The sequence below is a fragment of the Carassius auratus genome, chromosome 24, assembly GCF_003368295.1.
Source record: "Carassius auratus strain Wakin chromosome 24, ASM336829v1, whole genome shotgun sequence".
Taxonomy (NCBI): Eukaryota; Metazoa; Chordata; class Actinopteri; order Cypriniformes; family Cyprinidae; genus Carassius; species Carassius auratus.
In genome coordinates this window covers 5483119-5505549 of record NC_039266.1, presented here as the reverse complement: position 1 = coordinate 5505549, position 22431 = coordinate 5483119, and the positions used below count along the sequence as shown (strand labels likewise).

Here is a 22431-nt window from a genome sequence, read left to right as displayed (position 1 = left end):
CGTGGCATGTCATCAAGTACTAAATAACACATGACTCTTAACCTGAAATTGTCCATGCAAGTGTCAGTGGTTTCATTTATTAATACCCTTAAATATATTAAGTCAGAAATTTCTCAAAGTTATAAAATGTATTCTTCTTTAAGCAACACAAAGTAAATGCAAAGCAGACACAAGATTAGCTCTCAAGGTGTGTCATCAGATGCAAAGACCTTAACACAGGAACAGAAATGCACTTACTTTCTTTTGGACTTGGGTGTGGGAGAGGAAGCATCCTTGCATGGCCGGCCCCGTGGGCGTCTATCTGAGGGGGCTGGGCTCCCTGAGGGCGTGGCCCCAGCACTGCTCAGGGGAGAAGATGGTCCTTGCTCAGAGGGCTCCAGACTCTTATCCTCTGATGACATTCTGTTTAAAGAGGCAAACATATTCATATATAACATGTGTATGTATGAAACTGGTCTGACAGAAACACCTACAAACTTTACAAGATTTGCACAAAGCTAAAATCTTTCAACTTTTAACATGGCAATAAATCGCTTACATTCCTTTTGAAGATTAATTTAAAAAGTAAATCTGGTTACTTAGAAAACACTGGTGAAGCAAAGTTTATATTCAGCAACCTAAAAAAATAAGAAAAATCTCTGCATTATTACCGGTGATTAGTGCAGTGTTCAAAATATTGATACTAGAGCTGGGCGATATATCGAATATTAGCGATAGTATCGGAATAATTTTGACGACGATGAAAAATTTGAATATATCGTGAATATCGAATATTTCAAATTCAAGCATACTTTCCCAAAAGAATGCGCCGAATGTCCAAAAAAGGAACCTGTAACTGCTCTACGCCCCTCTACTACGAGAGCTTAATGATAGCGGTTGCCAGATAACAAGAGTTTAAATCTCCGAATCAGAGCTCCACTGTTACAAGGATACATTTTCTGCCTGGTGTTTGCTTATTTTAAGCAATCTGGCAACCATGCGCACGTGCTCGCTCCTCATTGCGGAAAAGCCGCCGACGATAATCTGAAAACACTAACGAGCTGGAATTGAGCAATCTAATGAAAGCGTCGTTGAGCCGGTCTGTGTTCTGTCGTGAGATCTCAACTGTATTGTTTGCATTTGTGATCGCAAAATAAATGCACTTACTCGACCGCTGATGTTTGAGTAGAGAAACATAGGCTATGGCGAATTGGAATTACTATTGGGGAATATCACTGATACGTTTACCAGTTTCCATAATTTAGACAGAGAGAATGCAAAAGTCTTTGGTATTCATTTATATATATTTATATAAGAAATCGCTATGTGCTTCAGCAACTAGCTCCCCATCTAAGAGGGTTTTTAATGTCATTAGGAACATAGTTTCATGCCACAGAGCTTCTCTTAAAACCACAGCCAGTTGACAGACTTGTGTTCTTACCTTAAAAACTTGTTAAAATTTTTTAAATAAAATACTTATCCCAGTTGCATAATATAAATTGTGAATTGCATCCACTAAAAAGTTGACAGAATGCACTTTCTGTACTTAATTTGCACTGCTTCAGTTACATATAGGCCTACATGTATTAATTTAATAAAAAGCAGTAAGTGATATCTTGGTCTAGATTTTTTTAACTGCTTAAATAAGCTGTTTAATATAAATTGTTTTTTTGTGTGTTTTTTTATGAGCAAAAGAAAATAATGTTTTTTTTTTTTTATTATTTAAATGCAAATGCAAACATATCGAGATATATATCGAATATCGTAAAAATTTTGACAATATCGAGATATCATTTTTTTATATATATCGCCCAGCCCTAATTGATACGATGATGTTCCAATACTCTTTTTCTCTTCCCGATACCTGGTCTCATGGTATTGGCCGATACCGAGTACTGATCCGATACCTGGGTGTGTATCTGTATAACCAGCTGTATATACTACTAGCCCTGTGTAAATTGCTAGAATTATTTTATGGTGTGCTTCAGACTTATCCCTTAATAAAACATGAACAAATACATGGTGAACTACTGTATTGATTACAGTATTTTTATTATCTGACATGAATTTGACAGTAATATTATTTATTTTCTTAAGCGAAAAAGAACTTCAAATGCAGCCAAAAATCTAACACAGCAAACTAAAGGTATTTTAGTTTTACAATATAACTATATAAAAGACTGCAACAAATAAGTCTAGGAATATGAAAAATTATATATCAATCAGATAATCTCTTTACAACAAAACAAGTAAAAAACAAGCAACTGTCTAGGCATAATTATTATTATTAATAGAGACGTATTATTATTACTAAATAGATACATAGCTAAATTTTACTGTAGGCTACAACAGTAGCTTAATATATTGTCAATTTACTCACGTTAAACCAAACATTTATTTTGATGGGTTGCCATAAAGATCTTTGAGTGTCTGTGTTTATGATATGACAGTTTTCTCAAATGAAACGGTAATTTCTCATGAAGTGACGGTTTATGCGCGTCCTCATATAGTGACACACAGCAGAGACCACAAAACAGCGAGCTCCTGCGCATCTGCGCCCGTTACCCACAGATATGTAGAATTTGCAGGAGTAATATTTAAATAGTATTTTGCAGTTTAATATTCACATAGCTAGTATATATTCGGCTACAATCTGGAGCCCTGCGCTTAGACTAACATGGAAGCGACTGAACGCAGCTGCGGGTACTGAATATACTCGGGAGTCGGTAACTTACCACCGGTACTACAGAGATGCTGGTATCATCACATGTTTTACTTTTCAGCACCGACTTCTTAGTGTAGTGCCAGTACTTGTGGCATCCCTAGTTGCCGTTTTACTGTCTGGTTGGTCCAGTCTGAAATACTGCTAAACAGCGGACATACTGCTATCGTGTTTTCATTTCTTCTTCGCTGCTTTAAACAGGGGTTGCTTTTGGCAACACAGCACAACTTCCTGCGTTTGCAATGCATTCTAAGCAACGAAGAAGAACCGTGCAGCGGTTAGGCTAAGCTAGCGGTCATAACTAGGTCTTGTTTAAGAAAATGGTATCGTATCTGTATATGAGTTCATGTACTCGCCGATGCCAGAATTTGTTGTGGTATCGGTGATATTTCCGATGCTATTAACGGAATCGGAACAACTCTAATCGTCACAGAGATTTGACGATACTAGTAGCGATACAGCCGTCCCTGTATCGATATTGTGGCATGTGTACAGCAGTGGACCTTAATTTGTTCAAAATTTTACAATGTTTAAAATTGAGGAGAAAAGTGCATGGCTTCTAAAAAAGAATGAATAGAGCATATACAAGCTACAGTAGGTTTTAACCTGGCAGAGGAACACAACTGGGTTGCCTGATATAAAGATACGTAATCCCTGAAACAGAACTTCCCACTTGCGCAATATGCAAATATCTGCTAAGTGTGCTATTTATCTTTGTCAATCTGGCAACCATGTGCACACGCTCTCTCTCCACTGTGGATAAACACGCTTGCTTTCTGAAAACACCAGTGAGCTTACAGTTTAGCGATCTCCACTTGAATATTCTCCGAAAAGTATCATTTATCAACTGTTCATTTACGACACACAGAGAGAGAAAGAGAGAGAGAGAGAGAGGGGCTGTGCATGTATGAATAACCACAATTTTGCTTTGTTTCTCTAGAATCAGTGACTATGTTTACATGCAGCCAATAACCCGGTCGCGCACGACCATGTAAACACCGGCAAAAACCCGGATATGCTCATATCCCGGTTTTTAAAAAAACGCACCTCGCGTGAGGTGTGCCACTTCCGGCTCGCGCTGTTCTGTAGTTTATTAAAATTTGATTCGTTCTGAATGTGCTGCGTGTCCATATTGCACCGAAATGCAACACTGAACTCTCTTGGGTCCGCAGGAACACACCTGCGGACCCAAGACGCATGAAGTCGATTGGATAAGCGGTCCTCGAACATAATATAAATGCAAACAGATAGACAGACACACAGAGATTCTTGCATTTATTAAAAAAAGAATGTGTTCAGCCCCTTCCTCCGAATCATCAAATATTTGGTGTTGATTACTATCGAAGCTTCAAAGCTCAAAAAATGGTATTTGGACCAGCCCTAGTTCACATATGGGCCAAAAATGCGAAACGTGCTCAGACCCCTGAAAAGGACCAAGTGTATAAACACCAATGCGATTAGGCATCAAGCAATTTTTCGGTTGAGTTTTTCCTCTTTTCCTCTCTTTCAAATAGCTTGTAAAAGTGCCATGCAAATTTTATTTTCAAGTTCAAATTAGCGGCAATTAGGCAACAAACAAGCAGCCATGCTGTATGCCTAATATAAAATAACAAATAGGCTAAACAAAGTTTAAATGGGTATACAAATCTGAAAATCAGACCAAATAACTAAGAAACATAGAACGTATATTAGTAAAACTAATATGTTTGGAGTGGAGGCATGGCATAGGCTACACCTCGATGTAAAATAAAATAAAATAAAGTTTAAATAAAGTAAATATCAGAAAATACTGTGAAACCAAATAAATAAGAAACTTAAATAAGAAACTTTAAATAAGAAAACAAAATCAACACAGATAAACGGCAAAAGTCAATGCTAAAGTCTAAACTAAATCGTCCAAACTCATCTCGACTCCTGCTCCTGATCTGTGATGCGACTGTGTTTCGGCACGATGCACCGAGAAGCCACGTTCAGCTGCAGTAGGCAAATGACATAACCCATATTGCCACTTAACACCGGTAACATCGTAAATACAGACTATCGCAGCAAGCTTACTGGCTGAAATGTTTCTACCACTGCATGATATATAGTGTAGCATTCTCTCCAGCACTGAGAGATGAATCTGAGGAGAGGAGAGCAGTGCTGTTGACTCATTGCTGATGATCGCGAGCACAGCTGTGTGTGGATGAACACTGGGGGAGATGCAACTCAGCGTGAGGCCGCCGCTCTCCATGGAGCACTGCTCAAATTAATTTAGAGATTTTATTCAGCACAGTCATGCTGAGGACAGAGGAGGAAAATGAGGGTGGAAAACCCCTGCACCAAGCAGAGACTCAGAGGCCTGCACTGATCCTAATTTGAATGCTGCTTTCACTGCTGGCATTACAGGGCCCCTTCTCTACCTGACCACAACAGCCTGACGGCAAACCCACTAACACACGGTTTATATGCCAGTATCAGAAAGACACTGCAGGACTACACAATTAATAACATTTCTGAATGAGAGACAAAAAGACATGGCCCTGTGTGATATACGTCTGCATGTGATTTACTGTGCTGTCTCAATTCTACTTAAACACACTTCAAAATTTGCTCATGATATAGCATTTTCAATGGCTCAGAACTGTTCGATTTAAATCTGCTGTGCAAAGCAGTTCAGCTTCCTTTTGTTTTAACATTCTGAACATTTCTAACCACTTTTTTAAACAAGTTATTTTACAAATCTAACACTACACCAGTCACAGAAAAAAAGACTGTAAACTTCAAAAGGTATTCACTCAGTTATCCACCAAATAAAGGCTTGAGAATACAAAAAAAAAAAGTAGTGAGAAAAAAAAAACTGCATCTTCTGAATAATACTATACTGAATAATATGATCATTAAGAGGAATATTATTTCGGTATTATATTACGATAAACATGACTGACTGGGTTCCAATTAAGTGTGAGTGAAAACTGGGCTGAGACTCTACTATAATACAGTAAACATAGATACATTTTCATGCTCAAAAAAAAAAAAAAAGTGAAATTTTATATATATATATATCAATGTCAATGATCAATGCTGTGTTCTGTTAATGCGTGAACTTCATTTTTTGAAATACACTTGCCATCCAGCAATCACAAAAGGCTTTGTGCTTTGTTATTTTTAATTAAAGTATCAGCTTTAAAATTATTCAAAAAGCTTGTAAACATTGCAACGTCATACATTTACCTGAGAATAACCATTCGGTGTCTATAAGCTCATCAGCCATCTAAAAAAAATAACCATAAAGAGGAACATTTCGCTATATTTCATTTTATTATTTTTACTTGACCTGATTTGAAATATATGGTGATATTCTGCTATATATTGCGATATTACAGTGTGACTTGAACCTGTACAAAAATGAAATGAAAACTCTGGATGCACTTGACTGAAATCCGAAAATGCTTTGTAATGATGATTTATTATTTTATGAAATAATATAGAATTATTGTGTAAAACTTTTTTAAATTTAACTCAATTTTAATGATACTGAACTTAAAAAAGCACAAGCCAATAAAATAACCACACTTTTACTGAAAGTAACAATAAAACTGGACAGAATTTATATTAATATTGGTAACACTTTACAACAAGGTTCATTAGTTAATTAAGAATTTATTACTCTTAGTTCATGTTAATTTCAACATTTATTTATTCATTTTTTAAATAAACAGTTGTGCTAGTTGACAGTTAATGCACTCTGAATTAACATGAACTAACATTGAACAACTGTATTCTAACATTAAGAAAGATTAATAAATACTGTAATACATGTATTGTTCATTGTTCGTTCATGTTAGTTAATATATTTAATGTATAAATTAAATAACATTAATGGAACCTTACTGTAAAACGTTACCTTATTATTAAATATCAATATATATATATATATATATATATATATATATATATATATATATATATATATATATATATACATACATACATATATATATATATATATATATTTCTTTTTTTTTTTTTTTTACTTCAATGTAACAGAATCAGATATAAGTTGTTGGATTTTCTGGGGACTAATTATCCAAATAATTACAGTCCTACAAAGCTATTATTATCAGAGCATAGCATCACTGAAGGTAGCATCATTTTACCAGCGTTGCCCAGTACAGCTGTACACCATGTTACAGCACAGTAGCGCTACTGCAAACAGGAGCAAGTATACAGCATAAACATTTATTTCATTGTTATTTGAGCAGACTTTGCTTTTCCGGTGAGCATAAACAGTAATTGAGTGGAACACACATTCAGAGAGCAAAATATTGAGTGGAGCATCAAACCGGGAGTAGTCTCGCATAGCCAGACCTTTTGGCCAGCCCATGAGGCCATTTGACCGACATGTCAAACAACCAATCACAGTTCATTTTGTGCTTCATCATATTTCAAGGCGCAGAAATGTCGCCACTATAACAGACCGGTGTGTAAAACTCTTGGACATATTTGAAAGAATCTATGCCGCGAACATTACAATTTTCACATATTTTTGAAAGTCCAGCGTTTATAGCTTTTTGCAGAATTTCTGGACTTCACACTCACGATCACAGTCCCGAGTCGAACTCCAAACTATCGAGGATGCAAGTCCGTAATTTGCTTACTTTGTAATGATAAACACACACAGACCTACGTAACCAGACTAATTGCCTAATTTTCATGGTTCTTAAGACTGTGGTGGAAACGCAGAAATCAACAGGTCTGGACGGAAAGCAGTTCTGGGAAAGAAAGTTCCTGGTACAAATGTTCCAGGTAATTTCGGTGGAAGTGCAAAAGACCATTCAGTCAACTTTTATATACTTTTTATAATCTGAAGCACCTTCTTTTTGCCACAAAGAACCTTTTGTGAAACGTAAAGTTTCCTCAGATGTTAAAGGTTCTCTATGAAACCATTTAGACAAAAAAAGGTTCTTCTATGGCATCATGAAGCAACTTTATTTTTAAGAGTATGACAACATTTACAGGATGCATTGAGGAGCCGCCCAAACTACACTATATGGCCAATTGATGCTTATGGTTCATGATACAGATAATGAACAATTTTTTGTAACTGTAATCGGAAAATTGGAAAAGACATTTAGTTCCCACCTTAAGTGAACCTTAGTTCCCAGATGGATTAAAACACTGATAAAGTCAAGAAAAGATGTATATGACAGTATGACTGAAATGTTCAAATAAAATAAAATGAAATGAAATAAAAAAAATTATAGATACAAAAAATGATTTGCCGCCTACGTTTTTTTGTTCGTATAGGAGCCAACGGCTCCTTACACTATTTTTTTTGTTTTTGTTTGGAGCCCTGTATCAACAAAGCAATTTTATCAAGTATGTGATGAAATTGCATTCAGGGTTGTTTCTGCTCCGTTCCCCCTCTCATGATCACTAGTGAATCTGAAAGGCTCCAGTCAGGCACAGGACTCCTCTCACTGTGGCTTTTCGGAAAATTCCATCCAATCAGATGAGAGATGCCTAGCTATGATTCAGTTCACCTTGCACTCTTATCTGAGCTGGTATTGTCTTGGCTGTAAAAAACAAGACTAAGCGAGCAATTCTGCAGAGGATGACTTCAGTATTCTGCAGGCTTAGAGAAAACTGCTGTTAATCCACACAAGAAAGACCGAATGACAACAACAAGCACCAAGCTTTTCTGAAGGGGGCCTTTTGGGAGGCCCAGACTGCCTCTTTACTGCCATATTGTAAATGGAGTAACCTCTAAAGCAAATAGCTGCATTTAACAATTAATTTGATAATCGATTTATTTATAACTTTGACTTCAGCTACATTCAAATGCTGACACGTTACACTTAAGTTATTTGTTGCTTTTGTTTAATTCCTTTTCATCAAATGCTGACTGAGCTGTTGACTCTGGCTCTATTATGTTGTGTTTGTAGTATACAATGTGTTTCCCATTGTGTTTGGTTTTGCTTGTTTTGTTTAGATGTACTTTTATGTTTACGTTTAATAAAGTGCCTTCAGCAGTGACTGAACTTTGCAGTATATCAAGTAAACATTCTTATTTCCATATTGTTGATTATAAGATGACCCCCGCTTTTCAAGAAAATGTACAATGAACGTAGAATTATAATGTGCAACGCTGTAAATACGTAAAAGGAAATATGCAAAATAAACAGATCTAAATCTACAATACAACTGACACTTTTCATTTCATTTTCAATTCACTTGCGAAGTTGCAACACCCGTTATAGATTTAATTGAACTGTTCAGGGCATTTCAGACTGTAGCCATGGGATCACCATGTGATGTCAACATGGTGGTGTCCATGAAGGGGTGACCCACCTTGTGTAGCTTTTCTTGAAGATACTGTAGATATGTCTAGAGTCAAATTTCATGTGAGATCATCATTTTACTTACATTCCTCTAAATTGTTATTTTGCTCACTCTAATATGGAACAAACTCACACCACCCCTGTCCAGCTAGGCCGGTCACACTAACAAATTTTGATACTGGTGAAAACAAAAAAACGATACTCAAATGTTGATTTTCAAGCAGCTGACCAAAAATACATGGCAGATGTTAACTGACAGCTAACTGACGAGCAACAGGGAAGATGCTAAAGAAGCAGCAAACTTTGCCAGTTCAACTGCTGTCCAGTGACGAAGAACATTCCTTACAAAGGAGCTCCTTATTAAAACAAAAAAAATAACTTCAGTCTCATTTATGTCATGCTCAAATCTTGGTTAAGATTTTAAATCTCCAGTATTGACTTTATTTAGCAAACTTGCTGTAGCCCACCAGATATAGACTTTTCTGAATAAGCAAGCATAAAATTGTAATAAAAAAAATAAATAAATAAATAGGCCACATAACAAATACTAGGGCTGGTAAGTGATTAAATTTTTTTATTTAATTAATTAATTACATGATGTGGCACACTTGTTCACTGAGTGCACACTTGTGCCCTGTTGGTTACTAGTGTTGTCAAAAGACCCGGTACTTCAGTACCAAGTCAGTACTAAAAAAATTTAAATGTGACGGTACCAGGTTTCTTTAAGTACCGGTAGTACCGAGGTCCCGTTCAAACCCTGTTCAGCGCTATGATTTCCGCGAAGCAGAAAATGAGGACGGAATCTCAAAATCTAGTCATGAAAATTAAACTTACATTTTAATATGGACAGCCATGGATTTTGTCAAAGTTAGCATGAATTAATCAAATCAAATCTCCATATGGACCAGTATCTGTAAATGTTAAGCTGCAAAAGTTGTTTAAAATATGAATCCGCGTTCTGCGCCTCTCTGTGTGAATAAATGAATGGCAGAGACGTGCGGGTTTGTTTTACTACATGGACTGAAGCGCATGATGCTTGCAGAAATTTCGGCATCTGAGCTTCAGAATTCTCTCTCCATCAAGCGATCTGAACTTTTCAGTTCATCTCAACGGACGCACAGCGAACCTGTATTTGATGTTCTGTAAACTCTTTGTGAAGGCGCACGACTCACTGTCGCTTTACTGATAGCGCTGTTTCTCACACATGCAAAGAGAGAGAGCGCGAGAGTCTTACCACGCTGAATCGACATGCTATATGTAAACTAAAAATATAATTTTTTTTAATTAGCATATTTTTGTGTTTTGCTTTGGTACCAAAATTGGTACCAAGAACCGTGGTTTTTCACTGGTATCGGTACCGAATACTGACATTTTGGTACCGTGACAACACTGACAGTGATTACTTCCTTTTTAATTATATTTTTTATTAAATATTACATTTTATTCAATTTTATATATATATATTAATTTATTAATAAATATAAATAAAACAAAAAAATTATATTGGCTATCTGCCCCCTTGCTTTCCAATATATCGGCATTACCTGTCAAAAAATAAATAAATAAAAATAAAAAAAACCTTGGTCCACCACTAAACGTGCTGGCTATCATAGCGTAGATAAACATGAAACAAAATCTGTCCTCTCCAGTGCAGACCCCAAAATCTTAAATCGGCCAAGCACTTCTTACCTATACTTTTTTTCGAAAGCATCAGTGTTGAAACAGCACACTTTTCACTTACAATAAAACTGTGATGGCTATGGCCTAATTAGTCTGTAAAATCTCTTTATTACTTCACCTATCAAACAGTAAAAATGTACAACTGTCAACACTTCTAGGAATTATCACTTTAAAAAATCAGCACAATTTGATCCAAATGTTTTGTCTCATTAAAACAGTCATGATTAAATACTACACACCCTCTCATTCCACTTTGTCACTAACTAAACAATTTCAGATCTCTGTTAACAGAGCTTGATCAATTTGTTCAATATGCAAACAGACATTAAAGCAATGTTTAATGGTGCAATGGAGTAATATGGAGTAGCACAACTACAAAAGCACAAATCCTGACAAACTAATCACATTGAGTAGTTCCTCCCATTTTCAACATTAAACCATTTTTGTCCAGTATACTTTGGTAATGCTCAATTATTATTCAAGACATTTCCCTATACTCATTTCTAGAATACACAACACATTGTCTATTCAAATTAGTGTAATTATACTGATTCACCTTTCAAACAGTGCCATATGTCCAGTCCCACTTGATAAAGAGAAGTCACATGATAAACTTGTGATAGTTGAGAGCTTATAAACAGGCACACAAGCAACAGGCACACAATCTCTCAATTCTCATTTCAAAAAAAAAAAAAAAAGCACAATGATAGTGGTCCATACAACTATTAGTGGAAGTGTGAATGATGACAATCTTTTATTATTATTATTATTATTATTATTATTATTATTATTAATTATTATAGGTGTTCTGTTTAAAAAAAGAAAATAACTGAATAATACTACTGGTTCAATACAAGTTAAGCTATTATTGAACAGCATTTGGGGTTCATGCAAGTGGTTGATTACCACTGATATTTATTTTGGCTTCTCACCTTTTTTTTTTTTTTTTTTTTTTTTTTTAAGAAGTAAAAATTGAGGTTACAGTAAGGCAGTTACAATGGAGGTGAGTGAGGTCCATTTTAGAGGATACAAAGGAAGAAATGAAAAGATTAAAAATGTATTAAAGCATTTAAAGTCCTCTCTTAACACTTACGTACAAGGGTTGTAACGGTACGTGCATTCGTACTGGACCGTTTCGGTACAGAGCTTTCGGTTCGGTGCACATGTGTACCGGATGACGGAATGCAATATTTTGTGCGCAGAAAATAAGTACGTTTTCGTGTTTCCAAACAAACATATTAAGTGGCGAAAGTCTCCGCGTTCAGCGCAAATCCCGCCCTGCAGCTGATTCTAAGGCCGGTGACACACTGGATGTGTGGCGCAAGCGTCTCAGCTGCGTGACCTGTGCGTTTTTAATTCGGCTCCCATGTTAACAGGTTAGAGCTTGCAGGCTGCCTGCGTTGAGATGCGCATCTCAGGCGCGGCTCAAAAACACGTGCATGCTAGAAATAGAACTGATAGGAGAGGAAAATATGTTTATATGTCATTTTGTTCACAAATACATATTAATTTATGACACTTTGATGTTTGAAAGTCTATAGGTTGACAAATTTAGATATTAATGTAATTTAAAAAATACATGAATAATTATCGATTTTCAAATATGGCACCTGTCAAACATACGTAGTCTATTTTGCCTTCAATACTGTTGATGGTGTCCTTTATCAGTAGGCTTTATATTTATGCCCAACATGAAGTATGGATATCGTTGTCATGAAGGCAAGAGCCTGGTCTGTCAGCGGTCTCCCTCTATGTCACCTACAGCAGCAGGCACGGAACAGTTCTTGTGAAGCAGGCCTACAAGCTGGAATTGGTAATGCTGCACTGTAATCATAGTTATTTAAGCGTACCGTTAAGCGTAACGTTACACCCCTATTACATACATTATTTGAGCTGTACATTTGTCTAAAATAATGTTTAACAGTGTTACAGGGTTTATAGTGTTAGGCTGCCATGGCAAAAAAAAAATAATAATAATAATAATTTGATATAACTTTACACATAAAAGGCTAGTAAGTGATCTTTCAACACTAAAATCAATTTAACAAATGTTGTTTACATATATTGGCTACACTATTGAAACAGTGAGCAGTTTAACGTTTACTTATCGGCCCCATTGCTTCTCGTTGTAGATGCCTCACTGTTACCCAATTTTTATTATATAGTTATTTATTTTTGGAATGAAGTCCAAATAAATTTCTGTGGGGATGGACACTGGTAATAGCTTTGATAAGGCCTGGATTGTGGTGTCACTTTTGTCAAATGATTAAATGCACACTGGAGCCACATGAGACTCTGTCATAAATTTGCTGGAAAATGTCTCATAATTACAGTGTTAATGATATAACCATCTGTTTCAGTCCATAAATCAGATCCATGAACCAGACAATTGCAGGGTGACAAGACTTCCATTACATACATGCATGTTAATACAATCACAAACAAATTATGGACTTTATTATATCAGAATATGAGAGTGTTCAGTAAAAATTCCCACATAGAAACTGTAAACCCGTTGTGTCAAAAATAAAGAAATAAAGTTCATCAACATTTACACTTAAACAGTTAAAAGTCTGTAACATCAATTTATTTGTTTTCTCATGTTGTTGAAATAAAGTATATTATGCTCTCATTTATAATGCAGTAAAACACTAATATTGTGAAATATTATTAATCTAAAAAAATGTAATTTATTCCTGATACAAAGCTGAATATTCAGCAGCTATTACTCCAGTCTTCAATGTCACATGATCCTTCAGAAAACACTGTAATAGGTGTGTTCAACTTGAACCACGGCTACAGATAGCAGTCAACAAGAGTAGCCGCTTGCAGTCGGGGGCGGAGTTAAAAATGGACACATCAAGCAGTTGGAATAATGATTAGAATTGGAAATTTCAGCTTTGCCATCACTGGAAAAAATTAAATTTTAAAATGGATTAAAATACAAAACAGTTCTTTTAATTGAAATAATCTTAATAATATCAATAATAATAATACTAATAAAAATAAAATGTCTTTTGAAAATAAATAATGTCTTTCAAAAATATACATATTTTTTTTTATCATTATTCAAAACATTTGTCTGCATTGTAGTGTTGGGCGATATGGTCATTTTTCAAATCGCCATATCGTCAGCCCGTGAGATCGACGATAAACGATATTATCGTGTATGGGTGGAGCAAGAGAGAGAGACTCTTTGTTCTGGTGTTTTAAACTGTGCAGGTGCGTGAGAGAGAGCCTGTGGAATCACCAATAATCGGAAATATTTACTTTCATAAATACTGATAAACTAACGTTAAATATAAAAATACTGTATTTTAAACAGCTAGTTCATATATTGTTGGGTACAATTGTCATATTACGCGTCCTATGACAAATTTGCTGCATCTGCGCACGGAAGTTATCAGTCAAAATGTTCGGCAAAATCAGGCAACGGTGAAAAACAATAGTAGATTTAATTTAAAGTCCAGCAGTTTAACACTAATATTAATTTATTTATATATTATATTATATTTATTTATAATATAATTAACACTATGTGCATTCTAACATTACTGTGGCATTAAACTCAGTAAGTGGTAGGGGTGTAACGGTTCACAAAATTCACGGTTCGGTTTGATACGATACACTGATGTCACGGTTCGGTTCGGTTCGGTTCGATACGTTTTAGATACAGCAAAATGTAAAAACATCTCAACTTTTCAGAATGCCGCAAGCGCACCGCGGGTCATGTGACAAGAACCAACCAATCAGCTTCATCCTTTCCCGTAACAACGTTGAGAGCTCAGCCAAGATGAAGGATCAGCTGATCATAGTTGTATATGGATTGCAATTTTGAAATAAATTTAGTAGCAGAGCTACTGCAAGCGATTTTTAGAGCTGCAAATCCATTTATCCTTCGCTGAAATTTCCGCGTCTCATGGAGAGAGCACGTCATTGTTGCTTAGCAAAGACAGACGCCTCATGAGCGCTTCTGCCCGAGCGCTTTGGAAAGGAGGAGAAAGACGCGCTTAGCGTTTTCCATGCGTTTTTAGGCACGATATGTGAACGGCCCCTAAGGCGCTCGCTCACTCAGCACGCGCTGAAGGCTCGTTGAAAAATGTCGAATGCATTTAACAGACCAGAAATATAAGTGTACCCTGTCATGTTGCAGATGCGACATACCGTTGTTTTTTTATCCACCAATCTCTTGCCATCACCATTATAGCTTAAAGGGAATCCAAAGTGCACCCAAACACCAGACCTGTTGGTTATTGGAGGATCTTCTCATTTCTAGTCTGTTAAACGCATTGGCTATTTTGCAACGAGCCTTCAGCGCGTACTGAGTGAGCGAGCGCCTGCTGAGTAGCCTAACATAAACATATAAGATGGTGTTTTTTTCTTCTTCGGGAGTGTCAGGGGCGTTGCCTGTTACGTTGTTTGGGTTATTGGGCTACCTTGTTGAACGCATATCATTATATTTCTCTCTCTCTTTTTTTTTTTTTTTCAAATATAATTAAATACTCCAACGAACCGTTCGGTATACATAATGCGTACCGCGTACCGAACCGAAAGCGTCGTACCGAACGGTTCAATACGAATACGCGTATCGTTACACCCCTAGTAAGTGGGGGCTCTTTAAAATATTGCACATATATAGGCTGTTCAGTTCACTATGGATGATAAATTCACTCTGTCGCCTTGTTATTATTTTGTCTTTATTTGTAAGCCAAGACAGAGTTAATCTCTCATGTATGAGAAGAGCGTGTTGCCATGATGTACCTGCCATTAAATGTGTGGGACACCAACTCCTTGTTTTCGATCTCTTTCATTTCATGGATTTAACGAGTTAACGAGTCAAAGCGGACAACTTCAGCGACTACAAGCTCTAATTCTCCTGCGCTCACACACGCTGTGTGTGTGTGTGTGAGAGAGAAATGAGGTGCTAAAGTGAAACTACTGGGCAGTTTGATAGCCGAATTATAATAAGCAGCCTAATAAAAACAATAGTTATTATTATAATCTAATACATTAATAGAAAAATGAGCCTAATATCGTCTTGATTATTGTCAGAAATCTGCTTATGTTCATGTCTCTGACTATCGTCGATAAACGATACTATCGTCTAACGGCACAACCCTGCTGCATTGTATATCGAACGATATACTGTATATCAGGGCTGCACAATAAATTGAATGTAGAAATGCACCGATTGATCGGCCAGGATCGGAATCTGCAGATCTTCCTCATGATCGCTCCGGATCAGTGGCCGGCCAATCACTCTCACATCTTTTCAGTTTCAAGATGATCCGTTTAGTTACCAGCGGCACAGGAAACGTCATCCACACGTTTTTCGCTCTCTTCTCTCCGACGACCCCTTCTTTCTCACACAATTTTCATTCACACCAGTTAAATAGTGCTTGTACTGTGCATTATTTTAGTCATTCCCGCAGGTTTCACGCTTACACCAAAAGCGCACGAACCACCGGTAAATCTCCATCACGTGCATGCATTCACATGGAGCAGCATTTACTACACAGAGCTGTTCTTCACTGACAAGCTACGCCCTAGCTCTATTGTATATTGTGTTGGACTGTATACTACAAGGCAGCAACATGAAAGCCTTTATATTTAAAATCAAATAAAAGGCCAGCATAACATGGATTGCACTGTGATGTTCCATGAGAAACAATGACAGCATTCTTGCCACAGCAAACACAGCGCTAGTGGATTCAGACCAGGTAACACTGGTAGATTACAGTAAACTGAGCATGCTAGGGCAAGTCAATCCTTCACCAGATACTAGTCTCTGTAACTTCTCACTAAGACAAATGTGACGAAATAGCAACTTGAAACTCAACAGCACAGCCCCAAGTGAGGGACTGGACATTAAGCAGCCCAAACCAGAGGGCTCCTGGTGTCAAATGATCACTGAATGCATGTAATAACAGACAACAACCAGGTACCGCAGGACTTGTTATGAAAACGACATCACAATAACTACATTGGCTGCAAGTGATACTGAAGAAAATATGATGTTCATTCATCTTTAAGCACAAAAACTTGGTAGGTTATTTAAAACTTTTGCTTTTCTGTCCATTCTCCCAGTGTTTGCTAGGGAATAACGTGTTAACCAACCTCTACTGACTATACACTGACTTTATTGAACCAACTATGATAAATCAAAACTCATGGTTATGGTTAGTGTTTTGTCATTTGTATTCAGATTACATTTTCTAAGTGACAATTTGTTTGCAAACGGGAAAAACTCACTCAGATCACACAGTAAATTTGTTCAAAGATCGTTTATAATACATACTGAAAACTAACATTGCACTGCCATTTTCAACACGAAAACTGATAAAAACTTTAGAAACTCTTAATATAAATTTTAAATATTCAAATTTATGTTCATTTTTCCCCATTGTATTGTCACAGTTAAGAAAAGCACATTTATTCCTCAAACACAATAAACTCAGTGAAAGTTTGATCATGGAACATTTGGTAACCCAAACAGTACAAATAACTTTGTTCCGCCATAAGTGAGCATGAACAGCATTGCCAGATTGCACAAATTAAATAAAACACCGGCCAGAAAGTGTATCCTTCAAGGAGAAAAGCTCTGTTTTGGGGATTAAAGCTCTTCACATCTGGCAACCACAAGCATGAACACTAGTGAAGACTTGTTAGTAATGCAAGATAACGCAAATGCCAAATTAAAAACAACGTTTCAGGATAAATAGCGAGCCTGCCAATATCGTGACAATTATTTTTTATTAAAGGTACAGGTTGTAGGACCTGCCACTAGAGGGCACACTACCAAAACAATAACAATCGTGTGGTTTGACGACGCTAAGGAGTAGCATGGAATGATGGGATTTGTTGTCTTCTACCCAACCGCTGACGGTCATCAATCAGACGGAAAGATAAAATCATGGATATAATGCGAGTTAACCGATTTACACGAGTAGATTACATACAAAGTCAATGCAAAGATGCAATCAGACTATGTATCAGACACGTCCTCGCGCGGGTCTAGAGTCGCGATGCACTTGCGTTGTTTGCCCCATAATACTAATCTTGTTGATCATTGTAATTACATATGGTTTCTGTAAAGATAAGAATACAAAACAACTCACCTGTTGAGTAAAACACAAGCGAGATCAGCATCTCTTTCTAGTTGAAGTTTGTCGCGAAGCTACTTCCGCATTTGTCCACGACACTGTTGTCATGTGGTTTCTGCGTCAGTAAAGGCGGTAACAAAGGGTAACTAACGCCATTGACAGGAGACTTCACTGCCCTGTGTCACTGTTTAGAATGGGAATTTTCTCATGATTTACAAGTAGTTGAAAACATCAGAGATATTGCTAGTAATCAGCCGACAAAATATATAACACTAGCCTAGTGGTTTTTGGATATTTTACTGCAAATATCTTACAAATTGTACCTTTAATCGAGAAAGGTGGATATCGTTATCGAGATTAAAATACGATTAATTGTGCAGCCCTAGTGTTTGCATGTAAGCAGATTCTGTAAAGCCAAGATGCTTCACTGTGTTGGATTGTGAAGAATAGGTCAGATCTGAACTCCTCTGGAGAGGCTGCCATTAAAGCAACTGAACTCAACCGATTCTCATGTGTCTTATTAAACCACTTAAAGTGAAAATTGGTCTCCTACTATTATGAGAATCGTTCAGCAGAGCTGCAGGAACAGAGGAAAGGCCATCTTCAACATGGAAATAGCTTTCTAAATACTATGCACTATTTTTGTACTATTTATCTTTATGGTCACCATCCATATGGCAGCAAGTGATGTCCAGTTATCATCTTGACAATTGAAAAAAGGCTAGTTTGCATTTTTATTCCATATATATATATATATATATATATATATATATATATATATATACACACATTATTTTTTTATTTTGTTATTATATGTGTGAACTGTAGATACTAGGTAGTCTGGTCAAATAATGAATGAAGAAAATATTAAATAATCACATTGCAAATGCAAGGTGTATGCTGTCATACAGCTTTGCCCATGTTTTGCTCTGCCAAAATGTGCAATATAAAACAATAAAGCCATCTAGATATTCATTTCATACAGAAAATATGAATACACAGTAAATAGTATGCCATTCCAAACATTGTTTTAAAGAGTCTTTAGGTGGATGTCAAATACAACCCTATTTACAATGCATAGAAATACAATCCATTAACTGTATCAGTGTCTAAATAAAATGTAAAGTAATTTCGTAAAAAAAAAGAACATTTACAATAAATAAAAGACAAAAATGATAAAAAAAAAAGCAAAACATAGTCCCTCAACGAATATGAGCTCATTAAAAACTGTTGTCGACGCCGTTTAACACGTCACACTGCTGTCAATGCATAACCTGTCAAGTTAGCCAACCCTTACAAGCTGGGAAAGTATATCTATATCGTAATAACTTGATTAACACGCTCACAACTAAGGAATATAGAATTCCTTAGTACAATAGAATGCAAGCAGCATTTTAAAGCAGCAGTTTAGCCCAGAGGATGAAGTCTTGGTTGAAGGAAACTTGTTTGTTTAGTAGCTCTCAACTTGACTGGAGTAAGATGGCAGGACCCCTGTAAAAACAAAACAAATTTCTGCCACTTAACGTCGGTGTGACGTTTACTAAACTACATCGGGCCACCCTTACTCTTCTGGACTCAAACCAAAGGCATACAAACTTATTTTAAATCCCAACTAGTTATTTTTTTTCGTTACTTCCTCGTTGTCCTTTACAGTCCCATACGATACACAATACTTTCGTTAATTGTGAAGGTTAGGGAGTAATCTGTCATTAGTTAAAGACCTCGATCAAACCAAAACGTATAGCCGCGGAATGATATATGCGCGCTCTCACACTTTATAATAATCTGTCATTACAAATGTTTCAATTTTACTCTTCACACTCGCGCAGGCTGCAACTATCGCCACTTTCCGATGAAAACCAAAACAACACTCGCGTTCCACTTCAGATATTAAACTATCGCACCTTTTACCTAAACATAAACTACAAACACCAACATATAAACATATAAATACGGCGGAAAGCGTGAGGAATGATGAAGAGTAGCTAATGCTTACGGAATTGATGCAATTCTCTTCTTTCCTTTCCAGCTTCCAGCCAACTTAATTCAGAATGTAATCCAAGAAGAAACTTTTCCCAAAGCTCTCATGTGGATTAAGCGTTTGGTACGATATTTCAGGTCGAAACATTCCTCATTTGGGTGAAAGAAGCATAGTTTTCCTCGATTCTATGAATTTTAAAGTTGTAGCGTTTACTCCATCATGGTGGCCATGTTTAAGAGAGACCGAAACACTGCCTGTCACAGCAACGGACAAATAGACCCACTTGAACGTTTAAGACAGTGTTACCGTTTTAAATTGAGTACAACTCGTATAGAACAGTTATAAACCTGATATATGACGTGTGTTGTGCTAATGATATAAGTTATTACGCTTTACAACTGCACGGAGATATATTTTTTAAAAGTCTCACTGACCCCGCGGATCGATACATAGGGACATACTCAAGGTAAAAAGTCTTCTCAGTCGTCAGCGGTAGACGGTAAAACGCGGAAGTAGACTCTGAAAATTGAGCTGGATTGAGTCCATGTCGCTTATCAGCGTACAAAGACAGTATTACTTAACTCAGACTCTTTCATCATCTTTTAGCAAACACTTTTCAGATATTATTTCTTATTAAAAACACCCCAGCAAATTATCAAATATTAGTATTGTTTGTTTTGATGACATAAACCAAGCAGTTAGTATCACAAGCTCACCAATTTCCTATTCCAATTTCACACACACACACACACACATATATATTAAAGCAAATTAAGTCTATTTTTTTCTTTATAAGCAACAAATAAGCAAATAAATGCAAACTATTCCATCTAATGTATTTACAAATTTCATTGTAACTATAGAAACTAAACCAAAGATAAAGGAATAAAACACATAAAAGCAGTGTTTCATAAGTGTATTTGTAATCCTGTGTTCGTTTTACTAATAAAAAGGGGGCTCATTAAAGGTCAAGGATTCTGGGAAAGATGTCCAAAGCAGTCCAGGTGCAAGAGGAAATGAGCTTCTTGGCCTGAAAGAAGCAGCAGTGTCTGAGAGACAGTGTCTCACTGATGCTTTGATCGCTCTGCTTACACACGTTTCCCCTTTCCCTCACTGAATGATCCACGCTGTGTGTGTGAGAGAGCTTGTGCATGGGACTGGTTACAAATTTGTGTCTTGGAACAGTGTTTAACAACAAAACTGATAATTTTCAATAACAAACACTTCAGGGATTTTTTTTAAGGGCTGATTTTTCAATACATATTCTCTAGCCTATAGATTACCATTTTTTTGCCTTTAACATACAAATGAATAACAGCAATTAGGACCTTTGCACACACACACACGCACATCTATTTGGCATGATAATAAAATTCTCTATTTATGTCAATTTAAGCCACTTGAAGGTTGAATAAATTTCCCCTTAGATTTTTCTGTGTAAAAACAACCAATTTGTGGCCTAATTATTCTTTTTTGTTAGTTGATGAAGTGCTAAAGCTAAATGCAAACAGTTTAGTATTCACCCAGTTCCCAGAGAACTCTTTTTAAAGCACCCCACTGGTTAATGAGAGGATTGTCGCACTTGTCTCATAATTGGCTGGAACGTATGATGTGGGTGGTCTTGGGAAGGACAAAAAAAAAAAAATCATAGAATTGCATAGCCTAGGTGTCATGCTTTATGCACACGGCCCGTAAAAAGTTGCTTTTTATTATTATCATTCATCATCTGAAACATGATGTGAATGATATTCCAAAAGGACAAATGGAAAAGTGGGGGGAAATGCCCCCTACTGTTTTCCCCAAAATAACCACTAGATAAAATCAAGATTTTTGTTTCTAGTATGGACATATGACAAATATATATGATTATATTTTCAGAATTACAATTAAAATACACCCATGAGGCATGGCTTTATTACTCTTTTTCTTTTTTTTTACTACCTAAATGTATATTAACTAGTTGGATGAATAAACATATTTGGATTTTATATTTAAACATGAGGTTAGTATCAGGTAGTTAGTTAACTAGTGGGTTGGCACCAGCAAACAATATTTTTCAAATAGGCTGTTATAATTTCGTAATTCATAATTATTGACAATATTCTTTTAATGTTTAAGCTAAAACTGCCTATACTCTGAATCTGCTTTAAATGTATAAAGCAAAAGACGGGGCATTTTACCCCACCCATGGGGTGTTTACTCCACCTGAAGTGCAAATCTATGTCAGTCATACTGGAATTTTCTTTTTTAGCTAAATATAAGTTCTTAGGCATTCATTTTTATTTGTCCAACTCATAAACTTGATTGTGATCTTTACTGAGCGACTTAATATTCCCTTTTTTTTTTTTTAAGAGTACATGCTTACTGACATGTAGGAGCTCTTTCAAGGCTAAGGGCCAGAAAAAGATTTGTTGCTTTTATAATCACAACCAGTTCACCTCGCACTATCTGAAAGAGCTCAGTGGGAATGTAACATGCCCATATCTGAGCCAAAGTGCACACTGTCCACTTTCAACAAGACTTTTAATTATTTTACTGTAATAGGATTACTATATATATATATATATATATATATATATATATATATATATATATATATATATATATATATTTTTTTTTTTTTTTTTTTTTATAATGGCATGT

At 36.2% G+C, this 22431-nt stretch overlaps 1 protein-coding gene across 10 annotated transcripts in view; it reads right to left on the bottom strand.

The window, feature by feature from the left end:
• Positions 1-20211, bottom strand: part of kmt2ca (lysine (K)-specific methyltransferase 2Ca) — a 137369-nt gene extending 117158 nt beyond the window's left edge. For 6 of the 10 annotated variants that reach the window (XM_026200786.1, XM_026200791.1, XM_026200795.1 and 3 more), the window contains exons 1-2: positions 19804-20209; positions 238-402 (exon numbers count right to left, since the gene is read on the bottom strand). In XM_026200786.1, coding sequence (XP_026056571.1) covers positions 238-401 — 164 coding nt within the window. In that variant the 5' untranslated portion in view covers position 402; positions 19804-20209. Of the gene's footprint in view, positions 1-237; positions 403-19803 lie in introns of all 10 variants that reach the window. The other 4 variants (XM_026200790.1, XM_026200789.1, XM_026200787.1 and 1 more) reach the window with 2 other exon arrangements.
• Positions 20212-22431: the final 2220 nt, after the last annotated feature.